Below are 20,167 nucleotides of genomic sequence, written 5' to 3' on the forward strand. Positions count from 1 at the left end.
AAATTACCAGACCTGTTAGATACTTACAAGAGTTTGTGTTTATATTTCAGATTTCCAGAATACATAGTATTTTGATAGAGTATAGAATGAGAAACAATATTTGATTACTCATGTCTCCTACTATACAAAAAATATTTCTCGGGAAAAATTTGATATGCTATTAGGTGTCACTAAACTTGGGTTTGTTTCATCATCCGCACTTTTTAAGAGGATTGAAGGACTGTGTGAAGTAAGGAAATATTTTTCACTGTTGGAAAAGAGTGGCCAAATTGATCCTTTTTTATTCAATTTACACTGTGTTTTATAGTTCATCTCAGGTTTTAATTGTCACAGAAATATTATGGCTTGCATTCCCTCACTGGGGTGATTTAACTTTTATCTTTGAGGGAGAAACAGTGACCATGAAGTGCCTACCTCTTTTTTTTCTAACAGTTTGTGCAACAGAGTGGATTGGCATTATTGAAATCAGTTGCTCATTTGTTATCACCTAACATTTGTCCAACCATAAAAGCTAGAATTATTCCCAATTTCTGCTGCTCAACTGTTTTCTTAAGACCTCAAAACTATTAGATTTCTTGCTTCACTCAGTCTTTCCTTCCTAGAGTCACAGAGTCACACAGCATGAAAACAGGCTCTTCAGCCCAATTTGTTCATGCTGACCAGGTTTCCAAAACTGAACTAGCCCCACTTCCTATCCATGAATTTGTCCAGATATCTTTTAAATGACTCTACCATTTTCTCTGGCAGTTCATTCCATATATGCACCACCCTCTGTGTGAAAAGGTCGGTCCTCAGGTTTCTTTTAAATCTTTCACCTCTCACCTTAAACCCATGCCCTCTAAATTTGGACTCCCTTACCCTGGGGAAAGGACCTTGACTATTCACCTTATTTTTGTCCCATGTGATTTTATAAACCTTTCAGGTCACCCCTTAGTCTCCTGTGCTCCAGGGAAATAAGTACACTCCAGCCTGATAAGTTCTCTTTTTTTGTAACCTTTCCAGTTTAATAACATCCTTCCTATAGTATGGCCTACTATATTCTAAATGTAACCTTACCAATGTCTTGTACAGCTGTAACATGATGTCCTAACTCTTGTACTCAATGCTCTGACAGATAAAGGCAAACGTGCCAAATGCCTTCTTCATCTGGATGTCTAGGTGTGATGCCACTTTCAAGGAACTATGTACCTGCACTCCTAGTTCTCTCAGGTTGGTAACATGCCTCCCTAAAAAAAGTGATGGAACAAACCCAATCTTGGTGTCACCTAACCATGAATTCTTTGTTTAGTTCACCCTCCCTTATAGTCTTTCCTAATTTGATACTATATTACACAATGGGTTTTGACCCATCATTTACATTTCTGGATGAGTTATCACAGCATACCTGATGCCAAAAGAACTACGTGATGTCAAATAACTATACATTGACATGACTAAGTGTTGCCATGAGATGAAGAGAAAAGAAAAGGGTCAGAGGAGAATCTGAAAGAAAAGGATTTGGATTATACTGAATAAAAGCAATTAAAAAACACTGAGAATGATCTCTGGTAACTAATTTGCAGAATATTCCTTCCTGATATCCAAATGACAAGCAGCAGCCCTTATTTCCAATGCCTCAGAGCTCAGGTAATATCTGTATATTGCTTATACAGAGCATCAAAGTGTTTTAATCTGCAATATTATATTAGCACATGAATCCATTGTGAAAGCAATTCTACCCAGAAAGTTAACCTCCTAAAAGAAAGCTAAATACTGGTGGGAATTTTCTTAGGGTTTCACCCCATCCACTTCTACATTTGAGGTGTAAATGGGATTTGAGTGGAGTAGGAAGACCTCTCTGAATATCAACTTTGGTTTTTGTCTGCAATTCTATATATAGTAATGCACAGTTGTTCAACACATGTAGACGTAAAACATTTTTTTCATGAAGATTGTACCTATACTGTCCAAATTATACTGAAATTTGATAATCTGAAGTGCCTTAGACAATCCAAAATGTGGGGGATACATTGAAAATAACAATAATAATGTGTGAATATAGTACCATTACTACAGAAAAACATCACAAGGCATAACCACAAACAAATGAATACTGAGCCAAAGAAAGAAATATTAGGAGGATGAGCAAAAACTTGTAGAAGGCAGTGTGGTTTGAAAACAATCTGAACAAGCAAGATGAACTGGATTTGGCAAACAGTTCCATATTGTGGAGATTGAGCCATTGAAGGAATGGCTGCCAATTGTGGGGTGGGATGGAGGAATATAAAAGGCCAGAGACAATGGAACAGAGAATTCAGGTGGGATATACGTTGGAGAAAGATAACCACTTTCTTCTCCTTAGTCAGCGAAGTGAAAATTAAAAAGCATCCTTGCTCCAGACTAGATTCTGTACAAAATTATATAGCTGTAAAGACTAAGTGAGGATAGGATCAAACTCAGTTATATTATTCCTGAAGAAGGGCTTATGCCCAAAACGTCGATTCTCCTGCTCCTTGGACGCTGCCTGACCTGCTGTGCTTTTCCTGCAACACATTTTTCAGCTCTGATCTCCAACATCTGCAGTCCTCACTTTCTCCTCAGCTATATTATTGTCAATATTGAAATATCACAGTCATGACTCATACATAAATAATCTTTACCTTGATGAGTTACCAATGCCCCATGGCTGAACACTTCAACAGCCCCTCCCACTCCACCAAGGACATCTATTGTCAAACCCTAACCACCCAACACCTGGAGGAAGAACACTTCATCTTCTGCCTTAGCACCCTGCAACCACACGGGATTAATGTGGATTTTAACAGTTTCCTCATTCCCCCCCGCCACCTTATCCCAGTCCCAAACCTCCAACTCGGCACGACCCCTTGACCAGTCCATCGCCTTTCCCAGCTATCTGCTCCACCCACCTCTCTGATCTATCAACTTCGCCCCTACTTTCATCTACCTATTGTATTCTCAGCTAACCTTTACCCCAGCCCCACCCCCTCCCATTTATCGATCAGCCTCCCAAGTCCACAAGCCTCATTCCTGATGAAGGGCTTATGCCGAAAATGTTGATTCTCCTGCTTCGCAGGTTCTGCCTGACCTACTGTGCTTTTCTAGCACCACACTCTCGACAGTATGCCTGATGCCAAAGGAACCACCTGATGCCAAAGAACTATACATCAACATGGCTGAGTGCTTTCAGGGATTGAGATGAAGAGAACAGAAAAGGTGGGATGGGGGTGGTGTGGGGAAGGAGGGAAGAATGTCAAAGGAAAGGAATTGGATATACTTCTTAAAATCTTGTGAACTTCTTTGGAAGTCACTAGTCATGCATTTCTTTGCCAATTTCAAATTGAAAATGGAGAACTCTAAAAATAGATATTTTATAAACTGTGGAAATACAGAAATCAAAACAGAAATAAATAACTCGTTGGTTAATCGTGTCATTGCCTGCTACAAAAGACTCACATTAATGCTTTATCTGTAGCCTTCATTAGAACATTCAGTTGTAAAACAACTGCTCAACAGTAATTAATATAATTCATTCCAAAGTTGCAAAGGGTTTTGTTTTATTTACATGTAAAAGTGGAATATGGTTTTCCATCAGATTTAGATTGATGTGAAAATTACGTATTAGGAACAAGGTATAATGTCTTGATATTGAACACATTACTTATTAAAGAAAAATCCTATTTTAATGCAGCCTCACAGAGGTTACTACAGCCAAAACACTAACCTCTTTTCTCTTCTCAGACTAATCCACTGTCCATATTTTACACCTTCTGTTTGTGGTGGGGCATTCTAAAACTATTTTCTATTGAAGAGTTATTTCTAAAATTATTTCAGAAATATTTTGTGTTTGGTTGCTATATTAATTTACTCTATCTGACTCACAGCCTCCTCCCACTTACCGAGTTAAATACTCAATGTTTTTTTTCCATTTTCAATGATCTTTCAGCAATTTTTCATGTTATTGAACAGCTTTCTAAAATTTCTGTTTTAATGCCACCATTGATTTCATTGCATTCTGCAGTAGCAGTAATCTTTTCTTTAATGTATTTGCAGCATGTTATACTTTTAATTAAAGGACAACTTCATCCTAATTACAATAGAATAAACTGAAAGAAAGGTCACTTTAGACAGGGTTATTATTATTTTTTTCCTCTCTATCATCCAACTGAGCAAAGCTGCTGATGATGGAAATTAAGTTCAACTCTTTGATTTATAGATGAAGTTTTAATCTGTAATTGTAATTACCATCTTTGCTGTCCTATTTCATTCTGTATCAAGTCGTCATAGGCTTTTTCTGTTCCTCAAGTTTCTGGCCATCTACTGATGATGTCACCATTGTATTTCATATATTAATCTGCTTCTCAATTTAGGCCCAGAATAAAACTTCTGGCCTCATTTCACTAACATGTGGTAACATGTCAATTTAAAACCATTTGTCCTCCCAACATCAGTCTGTTTATAAATGTTGGGGTGTGGAAGTGAGGACTGCGTAAGAAAGGTAATCATAGCTGCAATGGCCTGCAGGAAAACAATGGATATAATTAACTTACTTTTTTTCACTGCAAATTTAATATTTTTGAGTCAGAATTAGTTCCTGCCTTTGGCCCTAATCCCAGAAACAGAAGCTGCAGACAGACCTTGACAATTGAGGTTTCTGAGATTGTTAATTCAGCACATAAATTAGGGATTTATACAAGTCAATGCACACAATTCTTGGAAACTTGAAGCACTGCAAAAGCTTGTACTTTTGTTCTTCTGCAAAAAAAATTGAAAAATAGTTGCATGGAAACATGGCAACAAAAAGGTAGGCTGGCCTCATGAACTTGCTGCGGCACTCAATTTTTATGAGTTCAGGTTAGAAGATTATTTCAGAGGCATTAATGGATGGAAAAATTAATATTATAATATAATTTACACATGGATGTAAGCACAGCTGTATACTTCAATGTGAATGAACGAATATTAAATTATATTTTTTCACACCACCAGACACTGGATAGATGTAAAATCCAAAAACACCAGAACAATGCCGATGGCAATAAAAAAATTGATTGATGTCAAACCACTGCCAAAAGGCACAGGAGAGTTATAAAGTGCAGTTTTGCTTTGACGTTACTGCGCTAAAAATGCATTCGCGTTACAGCATTGCTGTGACAATCAGCATTGAATCCTAACTCTAAATACAACAGCTTACAACCTTCAATAAGGCAATGGTCTTTAAGAAAACTGATGTTTATTTCAATGCTCACTTTAAAAGAGATCAAATAGAAGGGTCTTAGAGTTTTGTATCAGCCTCAAAGAATGAATGCACTCCCAGTGACACTAAGCTATTCATGCCAATAAGTTATCAACTTTGAGAATCAATCTGTGTTCAGGAGTAGTCGACTGAATGGCTGAAAAGGACACTATGACGGGCTTCAGCAGGGCAAAAATAAGTCAGGTTCCCAGCTCTTCTTGCAATCACTGATCCTTGGTAGAGACTTTATACAGTTGTGAGAAAAGCAGACAAAACAATTTCACTCACACATGGGATAGACTCTTCTGGACTTGCTTATGTCAAGCTTGAAGCCAGGAAATGGAAGGAAATAGATGGGATGGTGGCATAATTGATTCCTTCAACCTTTTCAGCTTCTATTGTGATTATGTTCTGGGTGAGAAAGCCCTTGATCTTGCATCTTTTCACTCCCCTCCAAACCCTCCCACCTTCACCACCATGACACTACTCCCCGGAATTTAGCCTCAAGTGGATAATTAGATGATCGCTCGGGGGCCTCGCCCCTACACCTCTGGTATTAATTCAGTTATAGGCAGGTTGGACATTGGGAAGGGGTTGGCTGGAAACTGAGAGATAAGCCCCTGTGTTTGCTGCTGACTCCCCTAACCTCCCTACAGTCCATACACCACAAACTACCTGCCAAGTTTACTCATCCATGGCCTGGGTCATTCCACTATCCTGGGGCCTCCAGTGCCTATCCTTCGTGTTGCAGCTACAGCCTCCCTAGTGGCATTGCTAGGCACATGAGCCACCGGCCTCTGACTAGCCAGAGCTCTTCATATGGGACACTACTGTCTGTTAGGTCTTCATCCAGAGTATCCAGAGTATACTATCCAGAGTAAGGTCTACCAGTGATAGGGCTGATGCCCGAAACGTCGATTCTCCTGTTCCTTGGATGCTGCCTGACCTGCTGCGCTTTTCCAGCAACATATTTTCAGCTCTCAGTGATCTCACTACTGTTTGATGATGGGCTCATGGTTAAGCAGTCAAAACGAGACAGCGCAGGTCACTCAAAGCTCTGCAGCTGGCAGGCAAGACCTCAATCACCAAAACAAGATTCCTGCAAATGTGGTTGTGACATGCATAGAATCATTATTTTGATCTTGTCCAGCTGTAGACCTGAGAAGCATAAAAATTGCTCCTAAGTTCAAAGCTGGTTATCCATATTATAATCGTTTCCATCAGACTGTGTTTTATACAAATGACACAGTGCATTTGTCTGTAGCAGACTGACATGACATAAGTATAAATTGTGATTGTTACTGTTGCACCAGGAGTTTTAAGAAACTTTTTCAAAAGCATTACCACAAGGCCTCAGATGGAAAATACAAGAGTGGAATAAGCAACTGCTTCATTTGACTGTGACATTCATATAATCAAGAGCATAGTATTTTGCTCAAGACTGTGACACATCTTGTGAAATAGCCTGCTGGAGAGGAATAAAGGGACAAAGAGCAACTGCTGAATTCATAGCAATCAGTAAAAAACAATTATCCAAATAGGAATTAATAAAATGGTAATTGCTAAATTATAGCAGAATATCTACTGTTTTCTGAAACACTTTTTTTAGAAGAAAGAGATCATGTTTTGTATGCCAATACAAAATTATGACATTAAAACAATATATGTTATACTCAAACTGCAATTAAAACATAATATTCTGAACTGGCTGCCATGAAGGCTTTCATTGAAGCATTAAGTTTCTTTCTTTAGCAGTTCTACATTTTCAAACAAATCTTCCTTTGATTTTAATTTTTTTTGAGTTTATTGCTCTCCTTTTCCAGGTGCTATCTTCTTAGCCGTGACCTTCCTCCCAGCCTCCCCATGCAGCTCACTCTTCTCCCATGCTGCACCGCGCTACTGCCTTTCCTGTATGCATGTCAGGTTGGGTCTAAAATGAAATATTTGACAAGTTGAGAAAAAAATTCCTTTTGCAAAATTTATCGATGCCAAAATTAATCTTTTTATTTTCAAATCCTCCATGATACTTATTCTAATAATCTCAGTAAAATTACATTTGTATTTCAGTAAATTTTAAAAAGACGTATCGTACATCCATAATCACCATAAATTAGAGCTATAAATCTGTGTTCTTGCTTCAGGTGCCTACTTCATTTTACATTTTTTATTTCTTTGTTGTCTAATACACAGACATTGATACCTCCCATTAAAAGTCTGTCTGTATTAAAATGTTTTAATTGAAAATTATAACCAATGTTTAAAATCCAGACGCAATTAAAATAAAACATGTTACTTCTACAACTGGTTACAGTTGCACTATAGATGGGAATTTAATGCTCTTCCTTGCAGAAGGTGAGGGCTGTTCAGTTATAGAGTTGTGCTGAATCAAGCTCATTTCCCTCTCTTTTTCTCCCCAAGTTAGAACACACTGCTTCCTCTCCCTTTCTTTTCTGGCATTGCTTCATCACAGCCAAGAGTTGTAAAAGTGTTATCTTTAGAAACAGATCAGAAATCACTCAGTAATAGAGAGTAAAATATTAAAAATATGGGAGGATACAGGAAAAAACAAATCATTGCTTATATTAATGGTATTTCCTCTTGTAGACTCTGTATACAAAGTACAGGCACTTGTAAGTACCACATAACATGGTCCTATTACGATGAGGGCTTTTTACTCAAGGCTTAGTTATTAAATATATATATGTTCAATTTGAGGTAATACTAAATCAGAGAGCCCTTTCAGGAGTTTACATTTATGATGCAATATTAAAATTGCTTCTTCTTTGTCAGAATCCTATTAATAACAACATTCATTTAAAAGGAATGAATTGAAGTATTTTACAAGGTAAAAACAATAACTGCAGATGCTGGAAACCAGATTCTGGATTAGTGGTGCTGGAAGAGCACAGCAGTTCAGGCAGCATCCGAGGAGCTTCGAAAAAGTTTAGGTAACAAGAGCACGTTATTCTCCGAGAATCTCCTCCTCTACTGAAATTACACCATAGCTCCATATTCTTAATTTAAACAAGTACAGAAGCACAAAGCCTGCTGAGTTACATGAGAAGTCATATCCATCCTTGAGTGCCCTTTATCCATGAGACTTAAGGTCAAAAGGTTTTGTTACTTTAAGTCATTAATTACAATCTATGCCTCTCATCAAGAAAAGTGGTATTTGCTTTTTAAAGCTTTGCCCAAACAGCTTTCCTTTACTAATTCATTGAGATTTCCCAATCATTTCTATTCAACGATCAGAGCTCAGATATATGAAAGACACTGATTAGGCCCCTCTCACTCCCCCCTAAGGCCCCTATAACTCCCCCCAAGGCCACTCTCCCTCCTCTCTAAGGCAGCTATAACTCCCCTTAAGGTCCTTCTCACTTCCCCCAAGACCCCTACAACTCCATCCTAAGGTCCCTCTCACTCTCCCCCCCCCCCCCCCCCCCCCCCCAAGGTCCCTCTCACTCCCCCCCAAGGTCCCTCTCATTTCCCACCAAGGGCCCTCTCACTTCCCCCCCCCCCCCCCCCCCCCAGGGCCCTCTCACTCTCCCCCCCCTCCCCAAGCCCCTAAGAAGTCCTCCCTAAAGCCCCTATAACTCCCCACTAAGGCCCCTCTCACTCCTCCCCAAGGCTCCTCTCACTCTCCCCTAAGGCCCGTCTCATTCCCCCCCAAGGGCTCCCTCACTCCCCACCCAAGGGCCCTCTCAAACCCACCCAAGGGCCCTCCCACTCCCCCCAAGGCTCCTCTCACTTCCCCCCTCAAGGCTCCTCTCATTCCCCCCAAGGGCCCTCCCACTCCACCCAAGGCCCCTCCCATTCCCCCCAAAGGGCCTTCTCACTCCCCCAAGGGCCCTCTCATTCCCCCCTAAGGCCCCTCTCATTGTCCCCCCAAGGACTGTCTCACTCCCTCCTAAGGCCTCAATAACTTCCCCTAAGGACCCTATAACTTCCCCCTAAGGCCCCGCTCACATCCCTAAGGCCCCTATAACTCCCCCCCTAAGGCCCCTCTCACTTCCCACTAAGACCCCACTCACTCCCCCCACAGCCCGTCTCACTCTCCCCCCAAGGCTCCTCTCACTCCCCACTAAGACCTCCTCACTCCCCCAAGGCCCCTCTCACTCCCCCCCCACACCCCCTCTCACTCCCCCCCCTCAAGGCTCCTCTCACTCCCCACTAAGACCCCACTCACTCCCCCCACAGCCCCTCTCACTCTCCCCCCAAGGCTCCTCTCACTCCCCACTAAGACCCCCTCACTCCCCCAAGGCCCCTCTCACTCCCCCCCCCACACCCCCTCTCACTCTCCCCCCAAGGCTCCTCTCACTCCCCCCAATGGCCCTCTCATACCACTTGAAAGCCTCTATAACCCCTCCCTAAGGTCCCTCTCACTCCCCAGTAAGGCCCCTCTCACTCTCCCAAGGGCCAATAACTCCCCCTCTAAGTCTGGTTTTATCTTTACTTTCAGAATCAGGGAGATAAAACAAAGAAATCTTTTTCCCCACCTCTTTTCTTTAAGCCAGACCTTCAAGCTGCACTCTTTCTTTTAACTTTTGGGCTGGGAAATGAACTACTGTTGGGCCAAACACATAGATGTTTGCCATTAGTTTAGAAAATTACATTGAATTACATAAACTTTTCAGCAGACAAATGGGTCATTTGTGCCAAAAAGTCAATGCCAGTGTTACCCTATCTATAATTAAAAAAACAGTCGTCACTGCTCGTGATTGGGTGGCGGGGGGAGTTATGTTTGTGTGCGTTATTCCCATACTCAACCACCAGGCAGTGCTCTACCCATGACTACTGATCTAGTGATGCTTCAGGCAGGAAAGGATGCTTGGTCTAGGACGAGATTCTTAACAGCGCACCCCAAAGTTTGACAGACCAATGCTTTCCTGCTTAAAAATACTGGGCTTTTCAAGCAACCTTATCTAACAGGTGGTATTACCTTCACTCGCAGAAGATGGAGTATGTCATTACTGACAAGTCACATTTCGTTTCTCTGACACAGCAGTTCATATTCACTGCACCTGCTATTGTGTGTTTACATGAAGCAGGTTGTATTATTTGTATCCATCTGTAATCTATCATTTTCTCCCTTTCAGTCATTTCTTTCTCTCCTTCATCTCGGCTTTATCTACAGCACAGCTGCACCATTTAACTCTTTGAAGGTTGCAGTGACACCTCTTAAAGGCAACCATTTTTTTAAAAAAAAGTAATTTATGCAGAGAGCACTGTGAAAAAGCAGTCCTGCTGGGAAACTCCAGACAGCTCTTTAAATGTTACTTGGTACTGCTCCTCATTAAAAATTTACTCAGCATTTTCTACACATGCATGTGGCTAAAAATATTTTGAAAGCTGCAAAGCACATCCTGTACTCCAGGGGTTTATTTGCATATAGTATATAAAGGAGTGTTATTAGGTATCTCGACAATAGAGCATTACTATTTAAGGAAAACCCTGTTTTTTGGGTGACCTTATTATCACATTGAAGTCATGCCATAGTGTTTCAAAATATTCCTCTTCCTGTCAGCTGTTGTAGAACCACACATGAAAATTCAGGAGTGAGATAAACAGTGTCTTGATGAAAACAATCTTGTACTCTGTGAAGACACACTCTCTAAAAAGAATTGATGACTGCCTCTCAAGAAATGTTTTTGCTCCAATATTCTTCTCCTTTCCCATCCTTTGTTTGACTATTAGACTGGCCCAGTCCATCTTAAAATTCTCGCGCACTTCAGGATCAGTGAAAACCAGTTCTGTGGTTGGATATCACTTTGGAAATCAATGGTAAGAATACAGTTGTTCAACCCCATCTTCTCAAGACCCTGACCAGCTACTTACACATGGCAAGACCTAAACATGGCAGTCATCCTTATCTGAAGCTTCTGGTTCTAACTAGACCCATTCTCTCATACTTGGCTCAAACATCTCAGGCTATTGAAAAGCTGCAGGAGATCCATTGGAAATGAACATTGTGTAACCACTGAAATTTTATTTGAACATGTGATAATATTGAAATTTGGATGCCATGTGTGTTACCCAAGCTTTCTGCTCATGATTTACGTCTCCCAGTTCCCAGAGTGATACTGCATCCTCATGACTAACTCATAGCTGTCTATTACTCCTCTGGGTATAGCATTAGTCCAATAGTAGGACCACCAGGCTGTTATCAATGACTACTGCAGGCAGAGGATACAAATCTCCTTTGACTAGTTACAGCAGCCAAGCTCATTAATGTTAAGCCACCCTGCCAATACTATTCGCAAGTTAATTCAAGGATAAATGTTTATGAATATTACAATAAAGGTCTAAAGATTATCAGGACAATTATATATTAATGTTTTTACACTGTCAGACATATTGCACTGGCATAACATTCCATTGCCATGATTCTGAGGAGATAAATTTGTTATGAGCTGTGTGTTCCTTTATTTATTTCTCATATTATGGTCTACTAATGTTTAAGAGATGTGAGGCACATAGGTACAGGGTAAAGACCTATTACAGAAAAGGTTCTATCTGTTGCAGCTCGGATGAAGTTTATTATAGCTGTTGTAAGGATGAGCTATTTAGTATGTTTTATGAAGACTAAATTGTTCACGCACTGGCTGACTCACACAGATCCCATTGGCAATATCCAGATAGATTATTGAAATGTTCCCCTCAGCACCAGTTGGAAGGGTTGCCTGATATATTTGGCAAATAACATGGAGGTATGGTGGCTTATCAAGTAGATTATGTTGAAAATATATTCGACCAAATGCATGGAAAGATTATCAGACAAATCACATGGAATGTTAACAAGCTGATTATGCGGTTATGCTTTTGACATACTATTAAGTAGATTATGTAGAGGGAGCTGTCAATATAACACCTGAAAAGGTTATCAAACAGACACATGGAAGGTATCTTGCAAAATATGGAAATGAGAGTTCAACCAAACAGAAACCTTATAGGGTTATAAAATATGCCATTCTTGGCTATTAGAAAATTAACATTTGACAGTTATCTGAAGAAATTATCAGGGAGAATCATGGATGACTCAACCTTTAGAATTTATGTCATGCAATATATTGAAGGCAGGGATAAAGACAGAATGAGAAAGAAAGAAAAATGTGAAATTGTCTTATCTCACGTTTTGCTGTACAATAGATGTGAACGCCTATATTGAGATCAAGACATTTGAATGCAGAGTTCTAAACTTTCTTTCATTAGCAGAGCAGAAACTCCATAACTGTTGCTTATTTTAATAAAACTTTGCTCTTCTCTGATATATGTTTGTATCAGACTATAAAATACAACTCTTTGACAAAAGAGTTGGGGTGAAATAATAAATTACTTTTGTCTTTTAAATGCTGAAGGTAAAATCTTTGGATGTCACCAGCTAGATGGATAACCAATCTCTCTTATTGCTTTGGTATAAACACGAGATAACGTGTATCGCTTGTTAAATTGACAGACTGACACAAGCATCTCTTTCATTCATTGTTTCATAGCAATAGATATAAAAATACTTTGTTTTTTCAGATGACGTTATGTGGATCCACTGTATTTATAAAGTTAAATTAGTATCTTTCCTTATAGTTACATAGTCTTGCTTGCCATTTTCATTTGTCATATATATATTTTTCTTATTTTTGCTGTTTGCTGTCTGACTTCAAAATTCATTCCATTCATTATTAGATTTAAAAAATTTTTATATACTGGGCCTCAGTCAAAATTAGCAGATGGTCATAATCAGTAACAGGACAAGTAATAATCAAGACATGTTATAATATTCATAAACCCAATACAATAACTCATCTGGTTATGAAAATTGTGAATGTAGCCTATTACATTCAAACTAATATTTATTATCCTTGATTGCGACTTTGTAAATGATTCAATAACACAAATTATGAAAATATCATGCTCTATAATGTGGTCCTTTATATGTTTTAGTATGAATATTCTTACCACCTGGAAATACTGACCACATTGCACTTCTTTACATGTTGGATTAATTTTCCTTCACCATTCATTTGACACCAGAAATAAAATGTGTATGAACCATTGTTCTAACAAGACTTGCAAAATGTGAAGCTGATCCTTGTCTTCTCCGAATGTGCAAAGAAGATTTAATGTGAGCAAAGTAATCTTTTGAGATCAAAACCTTGCCTCACGAATGAAAAGACAGACCTTCGGCTGTAACTTGACGTGAATGTCTTTGCTCTACATATTCTAACAGTGACAGTAATTTTACATCACTGTAAGGAAGTATGGTATTCTTAGTAATCAGTTACACACTTCTTTATTTTACCTCCAAAAAGACTTATGACTAAAGAAAACATTCTATTTGGCAATTCTACTTCATAGCATTTTTCTCCATATTTTGGTCTCAGAGGTACAATATATCATAATTTTAAATGAACTGATGTAAACCTTGTTGATGGAAGGCAGGATGGTACATGCTAATTTCTGCTGTCTAGGCTAAGCATTTCTCCCAGCGCGAAACCACACTATCCAGTCGTATAGTCAGGGATTAGAAAACTTAATATATTGCAAGATAATAGAATCTTAGTGTCAGGCATCACTGAGATGAGAACCTGAAGACATCGAATATAGAACAAATATGATACATGTTTCACTGCTGCATTGCCTAGTCTTCTAATATCCATCTTTTTGTATTCCTTATTTTTATCTGTGCCAGGTGTCTGCTCGAGAATGAACTTAAATGCTTGGCAACACAAAAGAGATATCTCTAGAGTGCAGCACGCTCACTTCCAACCCCCACCCCCAAAACTCTCATTATTGTGCGACACCATGTGCTCTGCAGCAGCCTGTTAATGAGACATGGCAGATACAGCAGGCTCACAACTCTCATCCTCTTCTGAAAGGAAGCATTTCCTTATTAAGCTCCATCTCATTACTTTCAGCATCAGCCATTCAATAGACAATAATGAGGAAGTGTAAGTGCTTGCTCGCTTGCACTCTCTGACTCAGATGGAACAACATGTGTAATCATCCCAGCATACATTTTTGCACACATCTTGCACCTCCCATTGGACATTCTTACTGGATCTTCCCTTTTTTATAAAAAAGTCTGCAATTCCTCACAATGCCCTTGAGTTTCTAGCGGGTCAACAAAGACCAAACTGTCTCCAATTCATGCAATCAGTCTCTTATTTCTCTGTTATCACACATTCACTCATGCATTCACTTCACATAATATTGTCTTGTTTGTAATCTAATGCACACCGTGTAATGAGATTTCTAATACAAAAATATTGCTGAAAAATAGTTCAAACATATTCAAAAGATCTGACAAACATGCATTGGGTCTAAGAATTAATTCAAGGAATCATGTGTTCATTTCCTATGTCAGTATTTAATATGCTCGCAGATTAGTCCAAACAAACTCCAACAAGTCAATGAAAGTTAGAAACTGGTTATTTGGATAGTCTCTGCAGTAGGACCGAAAGCTGTATCACGTATAAACCACCTCTAAATGAAATGAAGCCTTTATTGTTTTACATAACCCTCATTAATTCAGGATGCCAACAATATTAGATGTAGATGTCTAAGGTTGCAGCATCACTTTTCTCGATAATTTACTTACCAACTTGAAAATTGATTTCATAACTTCAAAACCAACCAACCAGCCAAACATTGCTAAACAATGAGGAAATGGATTTACAGAAATTAAGTTAGCACTCTTCTCTCATCCTTTTCTTTCTAAATGTCACTACAAGTATACAAGAACCTAAACTTGCAATATCCATGATCTTAAGTCAGTTTTCTTTCACTGATATCAAATTGATAATATGTAAGAGGTTTTGGTTTTAATAACTGTTCTGCAATGTATCTACATTTGCTGTTTAGTATTTACTGCTGAACTGAATAAGCTGATGCCATTAATGGTTCTAAAAGTGCTTTAGTCACAATGGCAATCTACTCACCAAACGATACCTATTCTGATCACTGTAAATGAACAGTATTAACCTTTAGCATGCTAACAAAAATAGCAAGTTGTCAGATTCTATTTTTGATGTGCCATGTAGCTATGAAAAGTGGATGGCAACTGAAAGTCCACAAAAGGATGGTACAGCTTTTGCTTTACACACATGCATGCACAAAGATTGGTCTTTCGGGTCTTAATTATTTGTATCTAATGGCCACCAATTACTGCGTAAACTAATAATATTGCCTAACAATATAACAGTGAAGTGCCTGGTGGCCAAACCTCCCCCATCAACCCAGTTGCAAATGTAATTAGGTTTTGGAAGATTTGAGAATGACAGACTATTACATCCAATGAAGAGGCTAAATAAGGAGGCTGTGGGGTGGGGGTGGGGGGTGGGGAAGGAATGCTTTCTAAAAAAAAACTGGGAGGGCTGCTTCATAGCAGTGACAGCTGTTGACTTAAATACATCTCTACAATGGAAATGAAGTAGGCCATGGGAAAGCTGAAGGCTTCTGTATGATAATAAGTTTTGACAAAAGCCACACAGCCCCATGACAGTAGGTGGTTACACACTGAATACATAACGATTCTCACTACAGCTACCAAGTATAAATCTCTGACTCTGTATTTATACACATTTTTAATCAGTACTAACACAGTTTAAACACAGATTGAATCAGAAGTGGCACATGTATGATATTAGTCTAAAAACTTCAATCACTATTTATTCTTCTCATTGTTATTCTGTTGGAGAAAACTCTAATACAGTTTTGCCTTTTGCTATTTATATATTTCATTCAGCACGAAACATTATTTCATCATCTATCCGCGCATATATAAAACGTACATGTATGTAAAGTGCACACATGTATACATACACACATATATAAACCTATACATTGCAATAGACATCGTGGGAGGGATAGGGAGGGGAATTATAAAGGTGACCTAAGGCGCGGGATAGAAGAATTAAAGGATTTCGTAAAGTTTGCATTGGTTGGCATTGAAAATGTTCGAAGTTACGTTACCCTCCAATTAATGAAAAGAAAGGTTCTGGAACAATGATCAAGTGCAGAGTGTTTCTTGCAAAGCTTGCATGGCCCGCGTTCCCTCTCAACCCCAAACCGCGCTGGTTTGTAACACGCCTGCTTGGATTTGTCAGCTTGTTATAAAATATGTATTTCCAGCAGCAGAGTTAATCGATGAGAGAGGATGTCACAGCTGATTGCATAAATGATTTTGAAAGCCAATCTTAAAAATGTCCATAATCACACTACAATCTTCCCTTAGCTACATCTTTAAAAAAATACACCCCGTACTGTCAAAGGAAGACAGTCTCAGCTCTTTAAATAGAAAATAACATGCCCATTGTCATCCACGTGGCTCATCTGTACTTGAATATCCTCCTACCTTTTTTAAAAGCTGTCATGTACTCCACCTAAATATAGACGTAACATTTAAATACACATCAAAATGACTAGAGGCTGCCTATGATACAGATGACGGGTTACACACCCGTGAAACGATGACCATTCCAGAGCTCAAAAAAAAACCTTTTTCTGTTCTCTCTCAAAGCTGTACCATAGTAGAATCCAGGTTCCACTTACACACCCCCATACAATTTGAAACAAATGTATAAATAAATAAAACGTTCAGCACTGCCAATAATACGATGAACGACATTCATTTTAAAGTTTTATTACTCAAAATCTAAACAGCGCCTGAGGAGATGCGGCAACTTTTGTTTTTGCATGGGAGAGGTAGTGGCGCGGATCCATTACTAAGGTAAGAAACTTGAAAGAATTGTGTGAACTTACCCCAGGTAATGTCTTCTGTTCATGCAATGCACTCTGGGCCTTCAGAGCAGATTCCCTGGCACAGTACGTTAGGAAGGCACAACCTAATAATTTAATTAAAAACACACACAAAAGACACTGTGTTTAGACTTTTGCCGTCATCCTTTCTGAAATGGTTTTGCTGTTTATTGTCCCAACGTCGTAAATGTTGGGCACATGCTACGCTGATGTCACTAACAGCAATGTGTCTAAATCATTTGCATGTTATCGAGTTCTTTTTCGACTTATATCATTAGCCAGATTTGTCTTGGAATATAGAATACACAAAAGTATAAGCACTTTTGAAAATGCTGTCCTCTTGCATCATTAATGCCTGAACAGTTGATTATAGTAACACTACTATATGAAACGATACTATTTAATTCCAAAACATACTTCAGCACAGACACAATATACACGTTATATGCACCTTCAGACTTAGCTCAAAGATACCACACAGGACTCATATACTTGTTCACTCTTGGAGATGCTTTAGTACGTTTGACGCACATTTGGAGCAATGTGTTAATTTCATTTAAAAAGGGACACTGGATGCAATTCGATGGTATGGGACGGGTCTTTGACATTAACTATCAAGACTGCGACAGTTACTTTAACAGAGGTCTGGGCTGCTTTGCACAGAGGGCTGCCAGTGGAAGTTAACCCGCAGGAGTTGTCACTGATGATACACAACACACCCCTAGCAACTTCTACTCCGCAGTTCCAACCCAGCCGTATAGAGTGGACACAACAGAGAAAAAAGGGGCAGTACAAGGGGTTCTCGCCCTGTGACCTGGCTTCTGTGCAGCAGACACCAATAATGTATTTCTTTTTTTAAAAAATAACTGCATACTCTGGAAATATTTCAAAGTCTAATATTCTGACTGCTCTCAGAAATAAGCTTCATTACTTTTATTTTCTTTAAAATATCTTAATCTGGAAAAGAACAACGTAAAATCATAATATGATCAGTAAATGATGATCTAAAGCTTTAAAGGAGACTAGTGTTTGGAATCCCACCACTCAGATCATTGAAATGCTATCCTAGCTTATTGAATGGAATAAGTAGTCTTATCCGCGCCTGAGTATGCGGCCGGTGAGCTCATAAATATTGCATTTTAAATTACAGATAACCCAAGGCTTTTTTCATATCTTACCTATAACATCTCCCTCTCCCCTCCATAACCTCCCCACCTCATCGCCCTCTCCCCACCACACAGACTGACTGTGCACCTACACACTCTTGTGTGCTTCTCTTCATGTTACACAGCTTCATGTCACTTCGCTTCTAAAATGAACAGTGTTAAGTCCTGCAAGTTATTATTGTGTGTGTGTGTCGCTGGCGTTTATCACCAGCCGTGTTCACCACCATATGTACTCACACCCCCCTCGCCAACCCCTCCGCCCCATGCTCCGCACTCCTCACATAGTTTCAATCGCCACTCATCCCAATCCAAGTCTTGCTAATCATTAAATAAATATTAAAAATAAAAGTTGTCTTCTTTTGACATGAAGACTGTTCGAGCCGGAACAGCTATTCTCCTGAACTGTTAACTCGCAGGGAGTTTCTTTCAACTGGGGGAGAGAGAGAGAAACTGAAATGATCTAAAGACAAAAAGAAACGGGAGGGTGGCGGAGACAGACAGCTACACTGCTCACCGAGTGCTTTGAAATCTCAAGTTCTATCATTCTGTACGAAGTGTGCAGAGAGAAAAGCAGACTAAAAAGCTCGCCTTCAGCACCCATCAGTTACCGGGCTTTCTTATACTGATTACGGACCGCTCTTGCTCTTTAACACACGCTTTCTTTTTATAAGAAAAACTAAATAGGGAGTTGGTGCCTCATGTTCTCGCTTGTCACGCAATTCTTCAGCGCCCCATTACTAACTGGCCAGACCCAACGTGAAAAAAAAAATAAAGCATTAAAGAGACAGACGGAGCAACACAAGCCCAGTCAGACCGCAGCGAGTTTGGGGAAAGCCCCGAGTGGCTTTCAGGAGCGGGGGAGGCAAGTGTGTACAGACCCTTGTGCATGCCAGTGAAGCGATCCTTCAGCACCGTCAGCTCGTAGATCTTGCCAAATTCCTCGAAGAGGGGCTTGAGGTCCTTCTCCTCCAGGTTGCGGGGGATCTGGCCGATGAAAAGTTTGATGGCGTCGTGGTCCTTCATGGGGATGGTGCTGTTCTGGCTGTGGCTGAGTCCGTTCATAGGCCCGTTGGCAGTGCTGATCTGGATGGTGGTGCTGAGACTGACTGCTGGCTGCTGCTGCTGCTGCTGCTGCACGCCGTTCGTTAACGTGGCCATCTTTCTCCCACACTGCGTGACGTCAGGCAACTTTCCTTCAGATTGACTCGGCCGCTTAAACAGACTGGATGGGCTCAAGGTCGGCGCAGAGCCGGGGTGGAGAAAGCAGCCTGTCTCTTCCCCCACCCCACGCCCACCTCTCTCCCCCCCCCCCCCACCCTCCTCCCAACCTCCCACCCACCCCACCCCCCCTCACCACTCCCCTCCCCTCCGCCTCCCTCTTTATCCACACACAGCACCACCCCAGACAGTGGTAGCTTCCAACCACCGACCATAAAAACCCGGTTTGCGCACGTTCCTCCCCCTCTCCACCTCCATATCATCATCAAGCCCTTCTCTCCTTTACTACCAAATTAAAACAAAAACAAAATCACGCAGGAGACACAAAGCGCTCCTTCCATTCCTGTGAGTTCACGGCTTGCTTTAGCTAGATTATATATATATATATATATACTATATATAGATATGCAAAGACGAAATACAGTTTGGGAGCAGGGCCACGCATTCGGAATGAAATTGTGTTGAAAGGATAATGTAGCGAGATTCCTGACGACTTGGAGCTGTCTATTGCATGACACCACATTTTTTTTTCCCCTTGTGCCCTGGACTTGATCATCATGTTGCAAGCGAGAGTTTCCGAGTGCCGTTCAGAAAACATGCGATCGGGAACAAAGAGACTCACTCGGTCCCTGCCGGGCAGAGAGCGCCCGGCTTGGGAAGGGGAGGGGAGGGGGTGGCCGGGTTCCAAAGACGTCCATATCAGTTGCTGAGTAAGAGACTTCAAAGATGACAGCATTTTGTTTTACACTTTTGGCATTTGAAGAGGCGTGCTGCCTGCTATGGGAGCGAGTTATGGGGA

The 20,167-nt window shown here is 40.2% G+C and overlaps 1 protein-coding gene across 14 annotated transcripts in view; it reads right to left on the reverse strand.

The window, feature by feature from the left end:
- The window catches only part of celf4 (CUGBP, Elav-like family member 4), a 1,199,286-nt gene extending 1,179,858 nt beyond the window's left edge, over positions 1-19,428 (reverse strand). For all 14 annotated transcript variants that reach the window (XR_011960940.1, XR_011960939.1, XM_072573094.1 and 11 more), the window contains exons 1-2: positions 19,029-19,428; positions 16,988-17,070 (exon numbers count right to left, since the gene is read on the reverse strand). Coding sequence is in view for 12 of the 14 variants with exons in the window: in XM_072573094.1 (XP_072429195.1) it covers positions 16,988-17,070; positions 19,029-19,308 (363 nt within the window). In the remaining 2 variants the exon portion in view is untranslated. The remainder of the gene's footprint in view (positions 1-16,987; positions 17,071-19,028) is intronic.
- Positions 19,429-20,167: the final 739 nt, after the last annotated feature.

The sequence above is a fragment of the Chiloscyllium punctatum genome, chromosome 1 (assembly GCF_047496795.1).
Source record: "Chiloscyllium punctatum isolate Juve2018m chromosome 1, sChiPun1.3, whole genome shotgun sequence".
NCBI lineage: Eukaryota > Metazoa > Chordata > Chondrichthyes > Orectolobiformes > Hemiscylliidae > Chiloscyllium > Chiloscyllium punctatum.